This window comes from Chionomys nivalis, chromosome 21 (assembly GCF_950005125.1).
Source record: "Chionomys nivalis chromosome 21, mChiNiv1.1, whole genome shotgun sequence".
NCBI classification, from domain to species: domain Eukaryota; kingdom Metazoa; phylum Chordata; class Mammalia; order Rodentia; family Cricetidae; genus Chionomys; species Chionomys nivalis.
In genome coordinates, this window is record NC_080106.1 from 2,174,975 (window position 1) to 2,194,376 (window position 19,402).

The 19,402-nt window shown below is 47.1% G+C and overlaps 1 protein-coding gene across 12 annotated transcripts in view; it reads right to left on the reverse strand.

The window, feature by feature from the left end:
- Positions 1–379: 379 nt before the first annotated feature.
- Pard3 (par-3 family cell polarity regulator) overlaps positions 380–19,402 on the reverse strand; it is a 490,400-nt gene continuing 471,377 nt past the window's right edge. For all 12 annotated transcript variants that reach the window (XM_057753424.1, XM_057753429.1, XM_057753430.1 and 9 more), the window contains 3 exons: positions 14,214–14,334; positions 6,427–6,554; positions 380–2,202 (listed from right to left, as the gene is read on the reverse strand). In XM_057753424.1, coding sequence (XP_057609407.1) covers positions 1,860–2,202; positions 6,427–6,554; positions 14,214–14,334 — 592 coding nt within the window. In that variant the 3' untranslated portion in view covers positions 380–1,859. The remainder of the gene's footprint in view (positions 2,203–6,426; positions 6,555–14,213; positions 14,335–19,402) is intronic.

Below are 19,402 nucleotides of genomic sequence, written 5' to 3' on the forward strand. Positions count from 1 at the left end.
ATTTACACATTATTATGAATATACACATATACATGCAACAATAATAAAAAATAAGAAGCCATGAATTTGAAAGGGAGTGGAGGAGTATGGGAGGGGCTGGAGAAAGAAGGGAGGTAAAGATATAATAAATTTTAATTGAATAAAAAAATATAAAAAATTTAAATGACAGAAAGAAAATGGGATTCCAGTCTTTCCTATTCCCCATTCCCTCTCCTTGGGTGGTCAAATGCTCCCCCACTCGATCCTGTGTTTGCAGAGATAGGAAGAAACTTTCCACTTTCACTAAATATGAAAAAAAAAGACATCTGTTAATATACTTTCAAAAAGCAGCTAGGAGAGATTAGACAGGAAAACTAGAGACACTCAGAGAACAGGAGGAAATATGCCTTTTATTAGAAGTCTTATATGTACAGGGACAGCTGTTCCTCACAGCCTAAGGAGGCTGTGAGAAAGCCACCACCGTCCAAGGTCACCACGCTTACTTACATCGGAAACACCACTTAAACACCACGGCGAGTCATTAACAGATAAAGCCATTACACACAGATGCAAAGAGACACCGGGCTGTGGACACTTTGTATATTTCCTGAAAACAAGTCCACACAAAAAAATACAATGTGCCAGTAAAAAAAAATAGGCATATCAATACATGTCTTTTTTTTCCTTTCTTTTTTTGTTAATACATGGTACTCTGAGCTTTTTTTCTCAAGATTTTTTTTTCACATCGAGAATTGCAGGCACTTTAGCAACCCAGCCTTAGTTTACAATACATGATGTTCAGACCGACAGATGAACGGCGGGAGTATCAAGGGCCTCGTGACACAGGCATGCGCGGAAATGTGACTCCGAGCGCTCTTCTGGGACGTCAGAGTGTTCTCAAGTGGGATGGCTTTCCTTTTATTTGTTTTATGCTTCACGGCAGAATGACTCAGTCATGTGGTCTCGCCGGGAAGGGACACATCACATGGCTACAGGAGACAAATATTGACTCCAGTCTCAAACACTGTACCGAGATTCCTCTTCAGAACCCAAAGCTGGTTTTCCCTTGTCCTACCCACTCTGTGTCTTCCTGGCCGACCTATTGCAAGGCAAATAAAGTAAAACAAGGACAGGATAGCTTGGTCAGAGCTCCTCCGTCAGGTCCCGCCTCTCTCCGCAGGGTCCCCTGCCCCTAGTCCCAAGCGTCATGAAGGTGACTGAACAAGTGTATTCATAAACACAGACTAGAATCGTTGTGACATGGGTAGTGAAGGTAGTTATAAGGCAGTTGGAAAGAACCCCTCCGACAGCCAAATGGCACTGACTCATGGTTTAGCTTCTTCACTACCGCCCCGAGCCTTTGTGCTCCAAGGACAGAAAAGGAAATGTGGACTGAGTCCCCGAACAGGGACAACCCTGCTGCCAGGTCCTGGAGCATTCTTGTCCCTGGTGCATGCCGTCCTCCCTGTCATCTACCAGAGGCTGAGATGCCACCCTAGCGGAGAGTCCAGGGAGAAAGGGCTCAGCAGCACCTGCAGCCTCAGGGTCACTCTCCAAGGTGAAGCTGCGACACCCAAGCCATAGACATCTCATACACGGCATGGAGCTGAAGCTTCCAGTACTGCGGAGAAGCAGGTGGGCGGTGCCTTGGACTTGGAATTGTTAGGAGGGGGCATCCTTCCATGAGAGAGACACTGAGACACAGTGGCAAAGACATTAAGGCCTTCTGTTTCTTTGCTCGAGCTGCTTAAAGGCACTGATACCAGCGACAGAAGTGTTCTGTAGTACCACTGGAGGGTTTTCACACTCCGAGAACGCAAGTCTTCTTAGGAAAATGTCCTTTATTGCATGACGTGACGCGCTGCCTTCTTCATCGGGGCTCAGGAGTAGAAGGGCCGCCCTTTCTCGGGGGTCTGCAGTCTGTTTAGCCTGGCCACCTGAGATGGAGACGGAGGGACATCTTGCCGGAAGGGCCCCCTGACTCCATCGGCGGGGGGCTGCTTCTTCAGCTGCTGCTCTTTGCGCCTCTGCTCCTGGCGGAGGAGCTCCTGGGTCTCCAGCATGACCCTGGCATTGAAGCCATGCCCGCCTAGATAGCCGTTCCTGGAGCCCTGGTAGCTGGAGTACCTGGGGTTCTCCTTGGCACTCTGGAAGCCTTCGCCAGGGGCATAGTTCTGCTCCCAGGAGTCCTGTGATATAGAGCTGGCATTCTTCCTGCTTTGCCTAGCAATAAAGCAAAGAAGTCGGTCAGGCATGAGAGAGAGAGAGAGAGAGACAGAGACAGAGACAGAGAGAGACAGAGAGAGAGAGAGAGAGAGAGAGAGAGAGAGAGAGAGAGAGAGAGATGAATCTCCAGACTTTAGCAGCTATCACCATGACCTGGTCATCTACCAGGTACCATGGTGGGGCTGGAGATCTCAAAATAGACATTGCTTGAGTCCCAAGCTTAAGGATCTGAGCTCAATCCACAGTACCCATGTAAAAAGCTGGGTGGGGTAGCACACATTTGTAATTCCAGCACCAGGGAGAGAAAAGAAGAGATCCATGGGGCTTCCTGAGCAATGAGACCAGAGGGTGTGCTCTGGCCTTCGTGTACACACACGCTCATGTGCACCGCCACACATGTGCCTGCACTGAGCGTACAAACACAACACAAACAATGACTGTCCTCAGCGAGTCCTCAGTTTCAGTTAACTGGCCAGCACAGACAGAACAAAAGACAGAAGCAGACTCAGCAGCTATTGAGACACAGGTGCTTCTCCTAGCGTGAGGTGCCTTCTTGCTCAGGGCAACCGTGTCCCCTGTAGTGTGGGCACAGATACAAGGGTGTAAGTGTTAGAGGTCAGGCAGCACCTAGCTGCGTGATAAGTGTTGCTCACTTTAGTGTTACTGTTCAAGTCGAAACAACCCCAGTGATGGATTACAGTATGAGTTCAGACGAGAAGGAAGTACAGCCGTCCGAGGGCTAGGGTGGGCTCAGCTGCTAGGGCACTAGCCTAGCATGCAGGAGGCCTGGGTTGCATCCCCAGCACCACATACACAAGGTATTGTGAGTGCATGCCTATTATTCCAGCATTAGGGAAGTAGAGGCAGGAGGATGGGAAGTCCAAGGTCCTCACTCGCTACATAGTGCATTTGAGACTAGCCTGGGAGGCAGGAGACAGTCTCAGAACGACAACAGATCAGCCATAAAAGCCACAAAACACAGCAAATAATCCAACAGGCAGCTCCTTCTTCAGCTTGGCTCTCTGGGGTCCTGTGGTCAGTGGCTGTCACAGGTTGTGCACAACTTCCCATCTGGAAACACTACCCCACCACAGGTTTCTTTCACCAAAGACCAGGCGCTTCACTAGATAACCCACTTCCTGTTACCCCAGGATAGGGAGACAAACCCAAGCCACACAGAAACTTCACATCCTACCACTTCCGCAAGAGACTTGCTACAGTTTCCAGAAAACTTATTCTGAGACATCTTTAATTTACTATCAAGGCGCTGGATACTTCTATGAATTTGCAGTAAGATTGCCTTTGATAAAGTGTAACAATTGTGTGCCAGGAAGGAAGACGTGCCCTATTTTTCCCCTTGAAAATGGGAGAGGGAGGAGAGATGACACTCATAAAGAAAATGTCTTATTGCTCCATTTATCAGCAAGAAAATCGTCGGTGGTGAGAGGCGAGGCTCAGCCTCTTGTATCAGCAAACACAACACTGCACATTCACGAGGAGACTGTGGGACACCACCGTGCCTCCCAAAGGAACAGAACGATCAGCATTTGAATGTTCTGGAATGCTTGCAATATGGTCCAGGATAGAACCTGCCCATTTTCCACATGGCTGGAGCTGGAGCTGGAGAGACACTGCAGATGAAGAAAGAATTAAACCCTCAATGTCACCACAGGCTCTGGGAGCCACTGAGAAGAACGGTGACACCCATCTGGCTTTCCTCATGGGAGCCACAGTAGAATCCTCAGATGGGATGAGTAGCTTTCTTTGCCTACAGCACTGATTATCTTCACTTAAGAGGTCACAGACTCATCTGACCAGAGATGTGACAGATGAGTGTGTCAACACTGAGCCTGGGATTTTACATGGTCACCTCCTCATCCGTGGTCTCTGGATAACTAGAGCTGCCTTCCTTCCCGACCCTGCGTGCCCCTTGCATAGAAAGGTGCACTGCAGTCACTCTGGAAACGCAGGTTCTTTCTGCATTCAGATCTGTGAAAATGCACCAAGCCCTCTCAGGGCTGGATGAGAAGATGCTGTGGGAGGAGGCACTGTTTTGTAGCTAAGTTAGCTTTAGATTAATGAGTACAAAAGAAAGCAAATCCTGAGGTTAGAAATGGGGTATGGGGAACACACACACACACATACACACACACACAAAACTAAACATCTAATCACCTGGCATAGGGAAAAACAGCTTAGGAACACAGATTCAGATAGTCACTTGGTCATTGTGAAGTCTGGGGGAGTTGTGTTCTCCAGGCCTAAGCTACCTCGCGGGTCAGATGGAATGTAGTAGCTGACTGTGTAAGGTGCTGGGGAGAAATCAAGGAAGCATTACATGCAAATTTCTTAGAAAAGGGCCTGGCTCTCTTCAAATGACATGTGGGATCTAGAGAGCAAGTTGATGTCAAATATCAGCTTCTGGATTTAGGGTGGAGAACAATGAGGACCACCTTTTGGAGCCAAGGATACTTAGTAGAAAGAGTAATATCAGCTGGTCCCTTCCTTGTAGAGACGAAGTGGGGTAGAATCCAAGAGCTGGTGCCCAGTGAAGGCCCCTCCACAAGTAATAAGTAATAAGACTATGGGCCAATTAATATGGCCAGGGGGCCCCAGTGGAACTTTCTAAGGGCCGGGGGCCTCCAGTCTGCCTTCCTTCAATGTTCTTCTCCATTCCTACATCTTCTGCCTCTTTTCCTTAGCCCAGGTTCCTCCCTTACAATGTGAATTGTGTTAAAGTTCTCCTTCAGTTTGGAAGGATACTCTTAAACCCACTTGAAATACAGAAAGCAACATCTTGCCAATATAAACAAGAACTCAGCCCCTAGTGCTCTCCCACACAGGTCTGGTGTGCTGGGGCCCAGCAATGTGACCATGGAGGCGGGACCACAGCAGGTGTGTAGAGCCATCCCAATCATGCTTGCCTCTGAGACAGAGCGCCAGCCACACAGCCAGTGGGCAGCGCTAGCTGCCTTCAACTCGTTAGGTGCATTCCCATAGATTCCCATAGGTGTCCTTTCCAAACACCCCTCCCAGAGCACCACAGCGGGCTTTACACTTTGAATCCCAGGAGAGAACCCTGTGGTGGCTATGGGCTCCAGTCACGAATAGTGGAGGATGCCTGCATGCCTGGACTTCAAGTATTCTGGAAGGACTGACTGACTGTGACTCTCACTTCCATCATTTGTCGGAGCTATTTACCGAAAAGATGGGAAATCTCCAAAGAACTTTGTGTAGACTTAAACCTCCATGCTTCTTACCCAGGGTAGGCTAAATGACTTCAGCGGCTAATCCCTCTGTAGCCGCAAGAGGCGGTTAGTGTTCCAAGGGATGTACTGCCTCACAGATATAAAAAGACAACCAAATGAACTGGTGGGTGCATCACGACCGCGCGTGGTGGTGGGAACTTGCTGCACACCCCTGTTGTCTGACCTCTGGGAGTGTTGGGTTCCTTGAGGCGGCCACGGAGAGCACTGGACTATAGAGGGACTTGCCTTTATCAGAAGGTGAAGCAAGTTCATTTTCACGTGGCTCAGCCAATGCACAGATAAGCACCACCTTCCCTAAACTGCTTTGCTCAAATTCATGCATCTTTTGAGACAGAAAAACAAATGTCTACAGACTGTCATGCGGCTTGTCTAGAGGTGGCTGAAAACCTGCAGGGTTTTCAATGCATTTATTCTGCACTATCTAGTTCCTGGGAGGGAGACTTTGGTGGAAGAATGGGGGTGAATTCAGTGTGGCCAGTCATGCGACAGAGTTCTAGAGTTTTCACAGAAGACACCCAGAGCAGAGGTCCCTCATGAGCCCAACACCTAAGCTTCTCTTGTTTGATTGCCAGTAAATGAGCCAAGCACCCCTGGGATGCTAGCACTTCCATATAGAGCAACAGTCGAGACAGAGGGCAATTAGAACAAGGTTTGTGACTGCCTGTCCACAGTTCTGCATAAAGGATTCGTTCCTGCAGTAACAGAGCTGGGGTGCACACAGCAACAGTCACCCCTGAACCTTGGCAGCCAGGCAAGCAAAGGCATGACGTATTCCCTTTCTTCAGAGAGGGGGAAATTTCGCTTTGGGGATTACAGGTACAGACGCTGGCTCTCTTAGGCTGCCACCAGACAAAAGGTAGCCCTCCCAAGCCAAGCATGCTCGCACTGCCCACTCCTAGTGATCCCGGTCCAGGTTGAGAAGGTTGTTTCTGCAGCTCTGAGGGCGGCTCACCTTGGCAGTGAGCTGTACTGGCGCTGGGCCTGCTGGAAGCTCTCTCGCTCCTCCTGCCGCTGCCGCTGTACTTGAACCTCCACGGACACTGAGTGCCGGCCACTCTGCGACGCCGGCCGTGAGCTGGGCTGTGGGAGAGATGCACAGCTTGTCAGTGAGAGAATGGCACCTGCCTTGTCAGGCCTCAAGTGATGCCGCTTCAATTCTGCGTCTTCTGCAGTGCTGGAGATGGAACCCAATGCCCACACATGCTGGGAGAGTGTTCTGCCTGAATTACACTGTTAAGCCTCCGATTTGTGATTCTTACCAAATGATTCTGAAACATTCGGCAGATTCTATGATTTCATTTATACACATCAAGTTTACTTGTTATTCTATCTCATTATTTTGAGACAGCGTCTATGTAACCCAGGCTGGGCTTGCATTCACTGTGTTGCAGCTAACAGTGACCTAGAACTTCTGATCCCCCTTGCTCTACCTCCTGAACACTGGTATCAGCATGCCTGGTTTATCGTGGCACTGGGTATGGAACCCAAAGCTTTGTTTGTGCATGAAGGTAACCTCTATGCCAACTGAGCCACCTCTCAGCTCCCTTCTCGCTCAGGTTTCTTTGAAGTAAGAACCATATCATAGCTCGGCTGGGTCTTTACACACGACATCTTAAGCAGTGACTTTGGTTTGGGCACAGCATTTAAAATGGAGGGGCCAACTTGCGAGTGTTTCTTAGCAAGGCTTCGGTAAATGCTGACATAGGCACTAATTGACATCCCTTACACAGCAAACACAAAGCTCAGAGGATTGGAAATTAAGACCCAAAGCCAGGGCTGGTAACGTAGCTCAGGTGTACGATGCTCACCCAGCAAGAGAGTCCTGGTTTTATACCCTGCACTGCCTAACATGCACACGATAGAACATAGCTCTGATCCCAGCACTCTGGAGGTAGAGAGGCAGGGGGATTGGAAGGTGACAGTCTCCCTCAATAGTGAGTTTGAGGCCAGTCTGGGCTACCTAAGACTCTGTCTCAAATCAACCAACTAACCACCACAACAAAGACAAACGAAAAATTTGCTAGTGTAACTCACAAAGGCAGGCGTTCACGGGCCTGTGACTGAAGGCCAACAACATGGAGGGTCTACCTGGGTTATAAAGGGACACCTCAATTTTGAAATGTAAAGAATAGTTAAAATGAGACACTGGGACCAAAGTTAGGCCTTCTTTCCGCAAGGATGCCAGCCAAAGAGGACCAGGAACCCTCACCAACAGCAAAGACCTGTCAGCTAAAGAATATTGACTACCAGTTTAAGTCATACACTCCCTTGATCACAGGAAGCAGTAATTGGCCAACGTGAACCCAGCCTGAGAAAATCTTCACTCCACCTGACCGTACACTCTGGCCAGCATATCACGTGTGGAGTGTGTTTGTCACCCACAGTGAATTATCAAATTATATACTACGCTGTGCAGATCAAAAGACAGTCAGCACCTCTAGAGACTCCCCAGGGATGTCTCTTTGCTGTGCTGCTGTGGGCACCCCAAGATACCTGTCCTGTTACTCATCCATCTCAGTGTCCCGTGTGCTCTGTGACACTGTGCAATGAACACATTCTAGGTGAAGACTATCTGCTAAAAAGCTCTAACTGACTTCTCTTTTAGCGCTGAAAGCCAGTGGCAGGCCATGACTCAATAATGGCTTTGTAAAGTAATGGCTTTAGTATTCAGAGAGTGTTAAGGTAACGTGAGTCCTGCTCCTGAAGCCCCACCCCTCTGGTTGGTTTCTGTCTGTCAGAGAGCACTTTCTGTGCTGGTAGGCGATAACGAGGCAACGTCCAGGACAAACGTCTCTAGGCAGATGTCCTCATTCGGCACATGTTTCAAAAAATATCCCAACACAGAAATGCTGCAGCAAGTGACTGGGCTTTGCAGTACCCCAGTCTGCACCGGCGGGTGTTCACACCATACTAGCTGGGACAGATGTGTGCCAGGGGCTAACGTGCAATTCAAACAATACATCATGTAGCTTCAGGATGAAGAGCACGGAGCAGCCTGGGACGTGACTCAGTGGCTAAAGCACCATGCTGTGGAAGCACGGGACCTAGATTAGGATCCCTAGGACCTGCCTAAAACCTGGGTATTGTGGTGGGGAAGTAGAGTCAGGAGGAACCCTGTGGCTCACTGATGACAGCCAGCCTAGCCTAATTGGTGAACTCTATTTTCAGTGAGAAACCTTGGCAAACAAAAAAAAGAAAGGAAAAGAAAAAAAGAGAGGCAAGTGACTCCTAAGGACTGACTCCTTAGGTTGATCGCTGGTGTCCACATGTCTTCATATATGTGCACGCTTGCACACATACACATGCACACACACACAACACATGAGAGAAAGATTTGGCAGATAGATCAGATAAATGATAGACAGAGATAGATAGATGATAGATAAATGGATAGATGGATGGATGGATGGATAGACAGATAGATGGATAGATAGATACATAGGTAGATAGATAGGTAAGTAGGTAGACAGACAGACAGACAGAGAGATAGACAGACGGACGGACGGACAGACAGACAGTCAGACAGATAGATAGGTAAGTAGATAGGTAGACAGACGGATGAACGGATGGATGACAGAGCATTTCCCCAGAGAGTCCCTGTTTTTATGCACACAGCATCCTCCACACTAACGAAGACAGGCAGGACGCCCTGAACTACTGGGTGGCGGAGAGCCTGAAGGAGCCCTGGGGAGCGTCACTGTGCAGGCAAATACAAAGCGAGAAGTGCATGGTTTGCACTGTGCCCCAAAGGTGCCCTGCTTCCTTCCCCTTCACGCACTGTAAGCTCCTACACATGTCAGGTTGTCTGGAAGGCTTTGGCACTCTGCGACGAGACTCAGTAACTAGCGATTTAAGCTCACGCTGTCTTTTGACACACTGCTTGTGGAGATGTGAAAAGAAAATGTAAGATCTTACAGAAATGCAGGTAGATTTTTAAGTTGTTTCTCTCAGCGGCCTGAAGATTTGATTCTGACAGAGGGGGGGAAATAAGTTGAAGGGCTTTTGTTTCCTCGACTGTGTGCGTTCTGACATGGTTCAAACCTCGTCAGTTGTTCAGATCCACCGCAACCCTCACGGGCTTCAGGAATGACGGGCTTCAGCCCGTACGTATGGATGACTGAGGGGCTGACAGACAGACGTCGCCTATAACCAGACAGACACTTCAGGCTCGCCATCCATATTTCACTATCTCTCTCTAAGCCTGCAAAAGGGCATGCCAGTCATGCCTGTACCTTCATCTTTTACAGATAACTCTAACCGGCCATGGGTCTTAGGGGAGATTGTATACGTGACCAGTTTGTAGCAACAAGTCCATAGATGACACCTGAGAAGCACAGTCATGCATCTGAATCAAAAATTACATGAATAAAGACATGAGGAAGAGAGAATATGTCACCCCACAGAGGCCTCCATGTTCTCTAACAATCAAGTGGGCAGGGAGAGTAGACAGAGTGCTGGTTGCACATGCATGAAGACATGAGTTCAGATCTGCGCCCATCTGCAGCTCCCGGGTCAGGGAAAGACTTTGTCTCCAAACACACAGTAGAGAGTCATGGAGGAAGACACATTCCACAGTAAACTCTGGCGTGTGCCTGCATGCACACCTACCATCTGCATACAACACACACCACCCCACACTTGCATACGACACACACAAAACAAGCAGCTGTACAGAAAATGTCACAACACTGGGAATTCGGGCAAGGAAGTGCAGCTGCTTTAGATGCAAATTACAAAATCACCTAGGTGTTGTGTGCAAAGAAATCGGTTATAAGAAGTGACTTTTTAAATTGAAAAAAAAAATATAGACCCCAGGTGCCAGGTGTGAATGACAAAAGACACCGTAAGATAGAGGTGCGTCTTTGACTGTCCCTGAGCACAATGGACTCTCTTAGAAGCCACAAGAGAAAAATCCGCCTGTTGCAGAGTACTGGTCTTTGTCATGATTAGAAAGATTCCCCTGCAAGACTGAGCTGGCTGGAAAAACGCTGACTTCATCCAGTGGGGAAGAAAATGGAAGAAGCCACCTCAGGGCGCCACCGGATTTGCTCAAGCAGGCGCCTCTCTTGGCTAATTAAAAGTCTTGGATTATTTTTTTTTACAACAATAAAAATACAAAACAAAATAGCTAAAATATTCAACAGATTCATGAATAAGACTGTGTAGACACAATAGAAAGTTTCAGTAGTATTTAGAACTAGGTGGTACTACAACTTTCTTTACAGATTATAGAGGTAGAAATAAATTTGTTGGTTTATTGAGTCATATACAAATTCTATAACTTAAAACATATGCAGCCATTTAACTTCATATATATATAAGAAAATTGTGTGAAAGTATGTATATATGCATATATGTGTATACACAATACATGCATACATATGTATACATACATATACACATATATACACACACATAACCATTTGGAGGTTTCTTTTTCTACCTAAATATGCATAATAAAATTTTCTAAATTTTACACATGCCCAAGGCACATACAGAAAACAAAAAGTAAAACATAACAGTTTGTGTTTTTTAGATAAAAATGATGACAAAAATGATAGCCCTTTAAGACGGTGGGTACCTCTTTAGAAGTTGAATACACGTAACTCTCATATGGATTCCAAACCGATTAAAATGACAGCTTAAAGCTCTGGTAACAGGTAGAAAGAAGTTTTATCAAATTAAGTCATAGAAAGAGTGTAAATTATTCACTGATTAACTGTGGTCCTGCTAATGCAGCCATTATCTTCTGTAGTTCCCTTATTGACAACTTTAATCTTCTCTCAATCATCCTTCCAAATACAAACCAGAGCAGAACCCTCTTCACCTCCCAGATCAGACGAGGCTGGGCCTTCGGGTGGCAGAGCTGAGACTCTTTCTGTTTTGGTGTCCAGGTCAATGCCCCATCCTTATGTCACTCTTTGAATGCTAAAAAGTTGAAGTGCTACAAGAACCTGTGTCGAGGCTGAAAAGGCCTCAGAACCCCCACTTCCCCGATCTTTAGAAAGGCGTGTGCTGGCACTGATACTGTGTTTGTCTCTGTTTATTCTCTCTCGTCCGTGCTCGTGAAGCACCTGGAACCTTGAGAATGCCGTGCAGATCTACAGAGCAGGCCATTCGCATCGGGAGCTCACAGCACCCAACACCCCCTCTGCAGGTAGCATGGCCCGTGTGTATAGGGAAGTCTGTCTAGGGGATGATTATAGTGCCAAGCAAGTGGTCTACTTTGCTGTAGGCTTTCTCCATGAGGAACTGACACCCCTCTGCTGCAAAACAGCTCTCTCCAGGGAAATTTCCAAGGAAAGCAATCTCCACGCAGTGTGAGCTGAGGTCTCAACCAGATGCTTAAATGAAAGCGATGTCTTCTGAACCAAGGACAAGGAGCAACGAAGAAGCAACAGCAGCAGAGGCCTCACAAGTGATTAAAACAATGACAATAAAAGCAAACTGTTGTTTTCTCAAATCCCCTGGCCTAGGGGAGGCAACCAGAAATGCAGAATAACCCTGTTTTGCACTGGGCTCCTGATGAAACCAGGTCATGCCCTGGAAGGACAGAAAGTCCCCACTGTAAGCCCACACCATGAGGGTGGAGGAAAAGGTAGATTTTTGCTGTTCATTTAAAGCCTGCAAGGAACAAAGTAAGCCCAGGAAAGATGAGGACATTCACACGGCACAGGGTCAATTTTCTCCTTGAAGGACTAAAGTACTTTCAGTCTCCACTGACCAGGGATGGGAAGGAATTAGTCTCCTTTATCCCATATCTCAGTTGCCTCAGTCAGAGCATCCCGTGTGGGCAGTGTTAGGTGTCTGAGGGGTTCCTTCAGCATGCTGCACTCTTGTGTGCACAGCCTGTAATTTAATTCCTGTAGAGCAACTGCCGGTCCCATCCAGACCGGAGCACCCCATAATAATGAGCGTCCCAGCTACTGCTCAGGAACTTTCCCTGTGTCACTTTAGGGAAGAGTTAAAGCAGAGTGCTGTTTGGTGTAGACTACACCTGCATGGGGGCGGGGAGGGGTAAGAACCTGTTTTTCCTCCTCCTCAACCTGGGAGAGAATGCACTCCAATTAGAGCTCAGAAATTTTCTGGGCCTGCGCTCCTCTAAAGGCCTTTTGTGTTGCAAACCAGGTCTTTCCTACTCAGACTCTATCTTGAACAAAGGCCCGTGAGCAGGTGCATCCACACTGCTAGGGTTTACAGTGAACGTTCCAAAATAGATGAGATTTTAAGGCTACCTGCAGTCATTTCTGCCACAGGCAGCTCTATCAATGAGGTGGTTGGCTAGGATTCTCTCTATGTGATACATCTGTAGACGGAGACATTGGCTAGGAAACTCTACGTAACGCATCTGGCTGTATTGTAAATGTGCATTTCAGCTCATACGCGCTACATTTCCCAGACAACTTGAAGATGAACTTGAGGTTCTTTGGAATAAAATAAGTGTGGACCATTCCATCATGGGAGACCATGCTCTGATACCTTCTGAGTCCAGGAACGCTAAAAGACCAGCAGACACGTGGGAAGAAAGACATTCCTAAAAGAGACAGTGAGAGCCAGAAGAGGTTACACTCTGGCGAAGTTAGCAGCTCTCACAGAGGGAGGAGGAAGAACAGCCGGGAGGGCGGAGCTGAATGACAGTAACCATAAGCTCTCTTGTGCCACCAGCCAGAGGGAGAATTCTCAGCAAGACCTCGACTGTTTGCAAATGAGAAAGAAAAAGAAAGGAAAAGGTCAACTTCTGATCCACAACTGGGGAAACCATTCCGTGCCTAAGGTAACCAATTTGTCATCCAAGTGATTGCCTGCTCTGTCACCACAGGAAACAATACACAGGCCACACTGTCTGTCTCACTGTTTCAATGGCATCTGGTGCACTGTAATTTGACCTCTGACTTTTGGTAGCTAGGTTTCCAAAGTACAGGTTTGTTTTTTTTCTGGTCTTTTCTCCTATTAAAGAGATAACGTGGAAACGTCCAAATCACAGATACTTCCTCATTTAGACCTCGATAAAATCCTCAGCTCTCTCAGTGAAAATACCCTACACGGAGAAGACACTTGGCCTCAAACTTGAAGTTCACTATGTGGGTACAAGGTCAGCAGTCAGAAGCCAGGAGTGGTAGCCACACCTGTAGAGATCTTGCCTGGCATGCATGAAGTCCTGGGTTTGATGCCCAGCACCAGAGAAAGCTGGCATAAGGATGCACACATGTAGTACCACCCTTGGGAGGCAGAGGCAGGAGATCAGGAGTTCAAGGTTATCCTTGATTATATGTGAGTTTGAGACTAGCCTGGGCTATATGAGACCCTCCCTGTCTCAATAAAGCAAAACAGAATAAAACGAAATATCAAGGGGGTTAGAGAATAAAGAGCCAAGAATTACCAGTCTCTGTCTCAGACACAGATGAACAGGAGCTCAAGCTACTTTGGCTCTGCTCTATAGAAAAGGCACTGAGTGAGCCTAATAACAAACGTGGTTGGGAGCAGACATTCTTGGGCCGTGTCTCGTCGTATGACTATCTGAACCTATTACACAGTGGACAGATGGTGGAACAAGATATAAAATGAAATTAGCAATGATGAAACCCAGATGGGAATGAGGGAAAGGTCAGAATGCTAAAGGTCAGAGGGACTTGGCTCCATCTTGTCTTATCTCATAAAAGACTGAGGTCATAGCTCAGGGGCGTCTCTTATGGGGGCAGCTGTGAGCCTCTTTGCTGGGCTAACGAACCAGACACTCACCCAGGACTGCTCGAAGCTGTAGGTGCGGCGCCGGTCTTCCACGTCCTCATCCTGTTTGGCTTGCTGGAACTCTTGCCGTAGACGCTGTATCCGGTCATGGTTGCTAGGAGTGGATCGATTGCTAAAAGAGAAGGGGCAGCCGTGAGCACCCTCGGGAACAGTAACCACAAATGGCAGTTGCTGGGAGGAAGGGCAGCGAGCTGTGGAGTGTTACTCAAACAGGAAGTGAATTCTTACAACCAAATCTGGGCATTTGAAACGTTCATTTGTTCTGGGCTTCAGCTCAATGTGGCTCTTCCAGCAGAGGTCTGACGGGGTGACCTTTCAAAGTCTCGCTTCCTTTTCATAATCTGGTTAGGCGCTGGCAGTGAAGGTTTGAAAGATGGGGCCTTGAACATCAGAACAATCAGGGTCCAGACTAGCTCCTCCAGCTCCCTAGCCCAGGGCACACCATTTTTCTTACACTTTTACAAATGAAGCAGAGATATCATCTGCAATCAAGTAAATCGATACCATTCACCCTCCTACACACATGAACAACAGCATGATTCAAATTAAAATCAAAACCAAAAATTAAAATGTGGCTGGAGATGCAGCTCACTGGTAAAGGGCTGGTCTGGCATCTTCTCTCTACAGAGTGGCAAACAACAAAATGTACATGCATCTGTGTGGGTATCTCTGTGCAAACATGATTGGATGTCTGTGCATATGTATTGGTGTGTGTATCTGTGAACCTATGTTTGTGTGTGGCGTACATATGTGATGTGTCTGTGTATGTGGTGTAGGTAATGGGTCTCTGTCTCAGTGTACGTGAACACGTGTATATCTTTACAGATATGCAAAATTATAATCACAATACTATTACATGTATATGTGTCTACATGGATGTGCATATGCGTATGGTACATGCATGAACACAATGTGTGAATGTGTACATGTTCTCATAGATATTCAGGATGACATCATATTGCTGTTTCATCAGCTTCCTATTTACATGTCATCAAGGCCATGAACAACACATGATTTCCATGTTATAATGAAAACATAAGTAATGTTTGAGCAAATCACTTGTTTAAACAAGAATGCATGCTCTTTGTATTGCGCCGAACTTCCTTTTGCAGCAGGTACAGCAGTAAGCCTGGTAGAGAAGGCAGCATGGCCCCTCATCCCGCCAAGTGTGGAAACTGACATTTTAAGGAGGTGAGTGGCAGGTGTTTGGGGTTGACCAGTCTAAGAACATGAAAGTTACCGGGCCTGTAAATGTGCTATTTCAAATCATGCAACATCTCACGCAGTCTCAAAAGTTCCTTCCATGCTTCTGAGACATGCAAGCCGCTTTTCCCACTGGCTTATGAAAATACAGATATAGCCATACCTTGTTCCAGCACATTAGTTAGCACTGGTTACCGACCTCGCTCTTTCTTTCCCACGCGACCAGTGACTACCTAGGCATGTGATGGTCTAGTTGCCAGCATAATGTGACAGAAATTGAGCAGCGAGGAAAGGAACGGTGGTTTTGTTGCTCTCAATCGACATCAATGGGAGGATGATCAGAGGCAAGACTAGCTACAAAGTGCTCCGGCCTCAGCAGGAGCACTGCTCAGCTCTTCCCATGCATTAACTGCATATTTATGGGTCATGAAATTCAAGCAAGTGATGAAAACCAACCTTCCACTGTCTGTGATGAGGTCAAGGTCATTCCTCAACATGGTGGTTGACCCAATGTCCTTAATTCCGGTTGTGGGTAGCCTCAGTGGCTTTCTAGGATCAGCCCCAGCAGTCAAATGGGCCCTGGTTTCCTAATCTCCCAACGGTTTTTCCTTCCTTTCCTCTGCTTTCTTTCAGCCTGCGCTCTAGAGAATTAGCCCAGCTTGCCCTGTACCAGCTGAACCGGCGGCACTTTCCTGGCTTATGGTGAAGACAGGCTGCAATGGTTTCATGATTGATGACAATTTCCAGGATGGGAAGGCCATCAAGCACCCTTCGGGAATAAGCATTGGCAGCGTGGAGGTAAGACCTGGCTTTGCAAGAGAGAACTATTGCACCAGCTTACTCGTTTCCCAGGCCAGCCTGTGACGGGCCAATCATTCAAATCTGGGCTTTGAAAACTCTGATGCCCTCTTTTGCCAAGAAAGCCAAAGGAGATTTAAATATTCATTAGAAATAGTGACTAATCCCTATGCATCCCAGTCAACCTAGATTAGGGCTGGTGCCAATTTAAAGCTGGTCTTTTTCTTTACTTCCTATTCCCTCCCTACCCGTAATGTTGGTGAGGAATAAATCAAAACACCACCGAAGTAGTTCAAGGAATGACTGAGACTAAAGAAATCTTAATGAGTCTAGAAATTTCAATTTCCAGAGACCCCCACATCATGGGGATCTGAACAGAGATGATGGGGGTTTAGGATGCTCTCTGTAAACAGACAAAAGGTAGCTTTGGTTCAAATGCTGGCACTTGGCCTCCTCTTGCCATACTGGCTTTTGTAGCATAACTGGTCTGCATGTGTGTGCATGTGTGTATGTTTGTATATGTACATGGATGCACATGCGTGCATGAGTATGTGTATGTATGGTGTGTGTGTGCTTGTATATGTGCACGCATGCACGTGAGTGCGTGAGTACGTGTACGTATGTATGTATGTGTGTGTGTGTGTGTGTACTATGTGAAAAAAATTGCCTTTGGTTCAGTAATGATGAGGGTTTTGTTCTGCTGTATTCTGTGTCCTGTCCTGAGAATTCTGGCCCCCTGTGCATTCACAGTGCAGCAGGACTTGGAAGTCTGTGCAAAGCAGACTGCACAGGACACATGGCAGGAAGCCTTCTGGTAGGTTTTGCCTGTTTCCCTGATGGTGACTGATAAATCCATTTGTGCTAAGAGTAGTTTCTGCAGGCCTGCTAACTGGACACTCTTGGTGAACAGGGTAAGGGAACCGGTTGCACAGCCACGCCTGTCCCCACTCACTGAACCGAGAACAGCCATCCTAGAGAAGACGGTAAATGTGCTGCCTGTGAAGGCTGGGACAGCCAGGGGGATGTGGCCCACGGATGCCCTCCAGTTTCCCTTTGGTGTGTGTGGGAATGCGTATGCTCATGTTTCTGTGGGTGGAGGGCATGTGCAGATCACGAGGAGGGCACAGGTCAACCTGGATGCTGCCTCTCAGGTGTCTTGTAACTCGTTTTATCTGACAGAGCCTTACAGCCTGGGGCTCACTGATTACACGAGGCTGGCCGGCCAGCGAGTCCCAGCATTCACCGGTTTCCATTTCTCTAGTGTTGGGACCATGCCCAGCTTTTTGCATGGGTGCTGGAGATCCAACTCAGCTCCGCACAAGCGCACAGTAGGAACTTTACCAGCTGAGTTATCCACTCCTAGCCTCTTCCATTTTTAAAAGAGAAATTATAGATCCAGTTTTCATCCTAAATTTAGTCATTGACTTTATTTATTTTTTTTGATTCGAGACAAGCCAAACACAATAGGGTAGCTGGCAGCCAGTAGCTACCTCTACTCAATGTTCTACAGCTGCTCTTTTCTGTTTCCCTATGCCAATTGTTTCCACTGCATCAAGGTGCGGCCCATAGTCTCTGAACGGCAGTCCTGAGAAACGGAGGCGCTCAGTTCTACACAGAGCTCATCCCTGGACTCAACTGTCATTGGGTAGGAAATACTGGGGGGGAGGGAGTTATTAAGATCATAGCTTTAAATATGTTTTACTATATATTTTTATGTGTGTGGATACATGCATATCTATGATCATATACATGCAGTGCCTACAGAGGTCAGAGCATGGCATCAGATCCCCTGGGGCTGGAGTTGCAGAAGGTTGAGACAACATGTGGGTGCTGGGAATTGAACCAGGTTCTCAGGAAGAAGAGCCGGTGTGCCTAACCACTGTGCCATCCCATCAGCCCTTTAACTTACTAAAAAATGGGACTTTATCAAGCCACTCATTAAAATCACAAGAATGCAGCCTCAGCCTCAGCTGGCAGTTGGGACGCTGCCCTTTTATTGTGTGTGTGTGTGTGTGTGTGTGTGTGTGTGTGTGTGTGTGTGTGCACGATGCGTGGAGATGAACTTGCAGAAGGCAGCCCTCTCCTTTCACCACCTAGGTTGCTTGCTTGACACCAAGCGCCTTTACCAATTGAGCCATTTCACCAAGCCATGAGTAATTTTTAAATTGTTTCTCCACATAAGACTAAGTATACTGGTAAGTTGCATAGCACTTTTATGTCATTTAGGTGTTGCAAATCTAGACAGGGTTTAAGGTATATGGCATATACTCACAGACTTCTATGCAAATGCCCGGAATTTCAGCACCCACAGATTCTGGTATTCAGAGGGGTGTCTGCTGGCTACTGAACTGTACCTGCAGCTCCACTGCTGAACTTTGTCCCCAGAGCCCCGCTGTCCTAATCCAACCTTTCCTTCCAATTCAAACTGAGCCTGGACACACTCTCTTGTGGCTTGAATTCTGACCTATCTTCTTAGAGGAGCAAAGAGAATTTGTAGAGAGAGAACTTGTGATGGGACTGATGAATTTATTACAGACTAAAAATACCTTAACATTTACATTTTAAATTATGCAACAGGAATCTGGAAACCCGGAAGCAAGGTTAGAGCACTGAGATCCAAAATTCAAAGGGAGGGAGAGTCAACCATACATTTATAAAGGTTAAACAGGAGCACCACCTTGGTGCCTCTGGTCATGCCCATGGAAGGAAGAGAAGACAAGAAGCCAGTATGAAGGTAGACAGCAGGCCTTACTAGACTGTGGCCAGCCCTCTCTAGATCTCATCCTGAAACATAGAACACTAAGTGGGAAAAAGGATGCAATTGCTCTGATTTTTCTTTTGTCCCCACCTTCTCTTTCTCAGCTTTCAAAATTCTACCAGGAAATCAAATTCCACCCCCATGAAGACTTTCCTGACTTCCCAGGCCAATTTTGTACTTAATTCTTCCCCAGCTATCCCCTGACATAGTCCTGTGCTACAGTGCCGCTCAAATGAGCACACATATGTCTTCTTCTCAGTCCTGTCCATGACTGTCACCACCAGTGGCTTGCGATGGAGTGTATAATTCAGCAAATATTTGTGAAGGGCACACTTTAATGTGGCCCCCAAGTCTCTCACCTTCTTGTGTGTGGCCTTTCTGGAACTTACCTTCAAGTGTGCCTAAGAACCACATTTGCCTC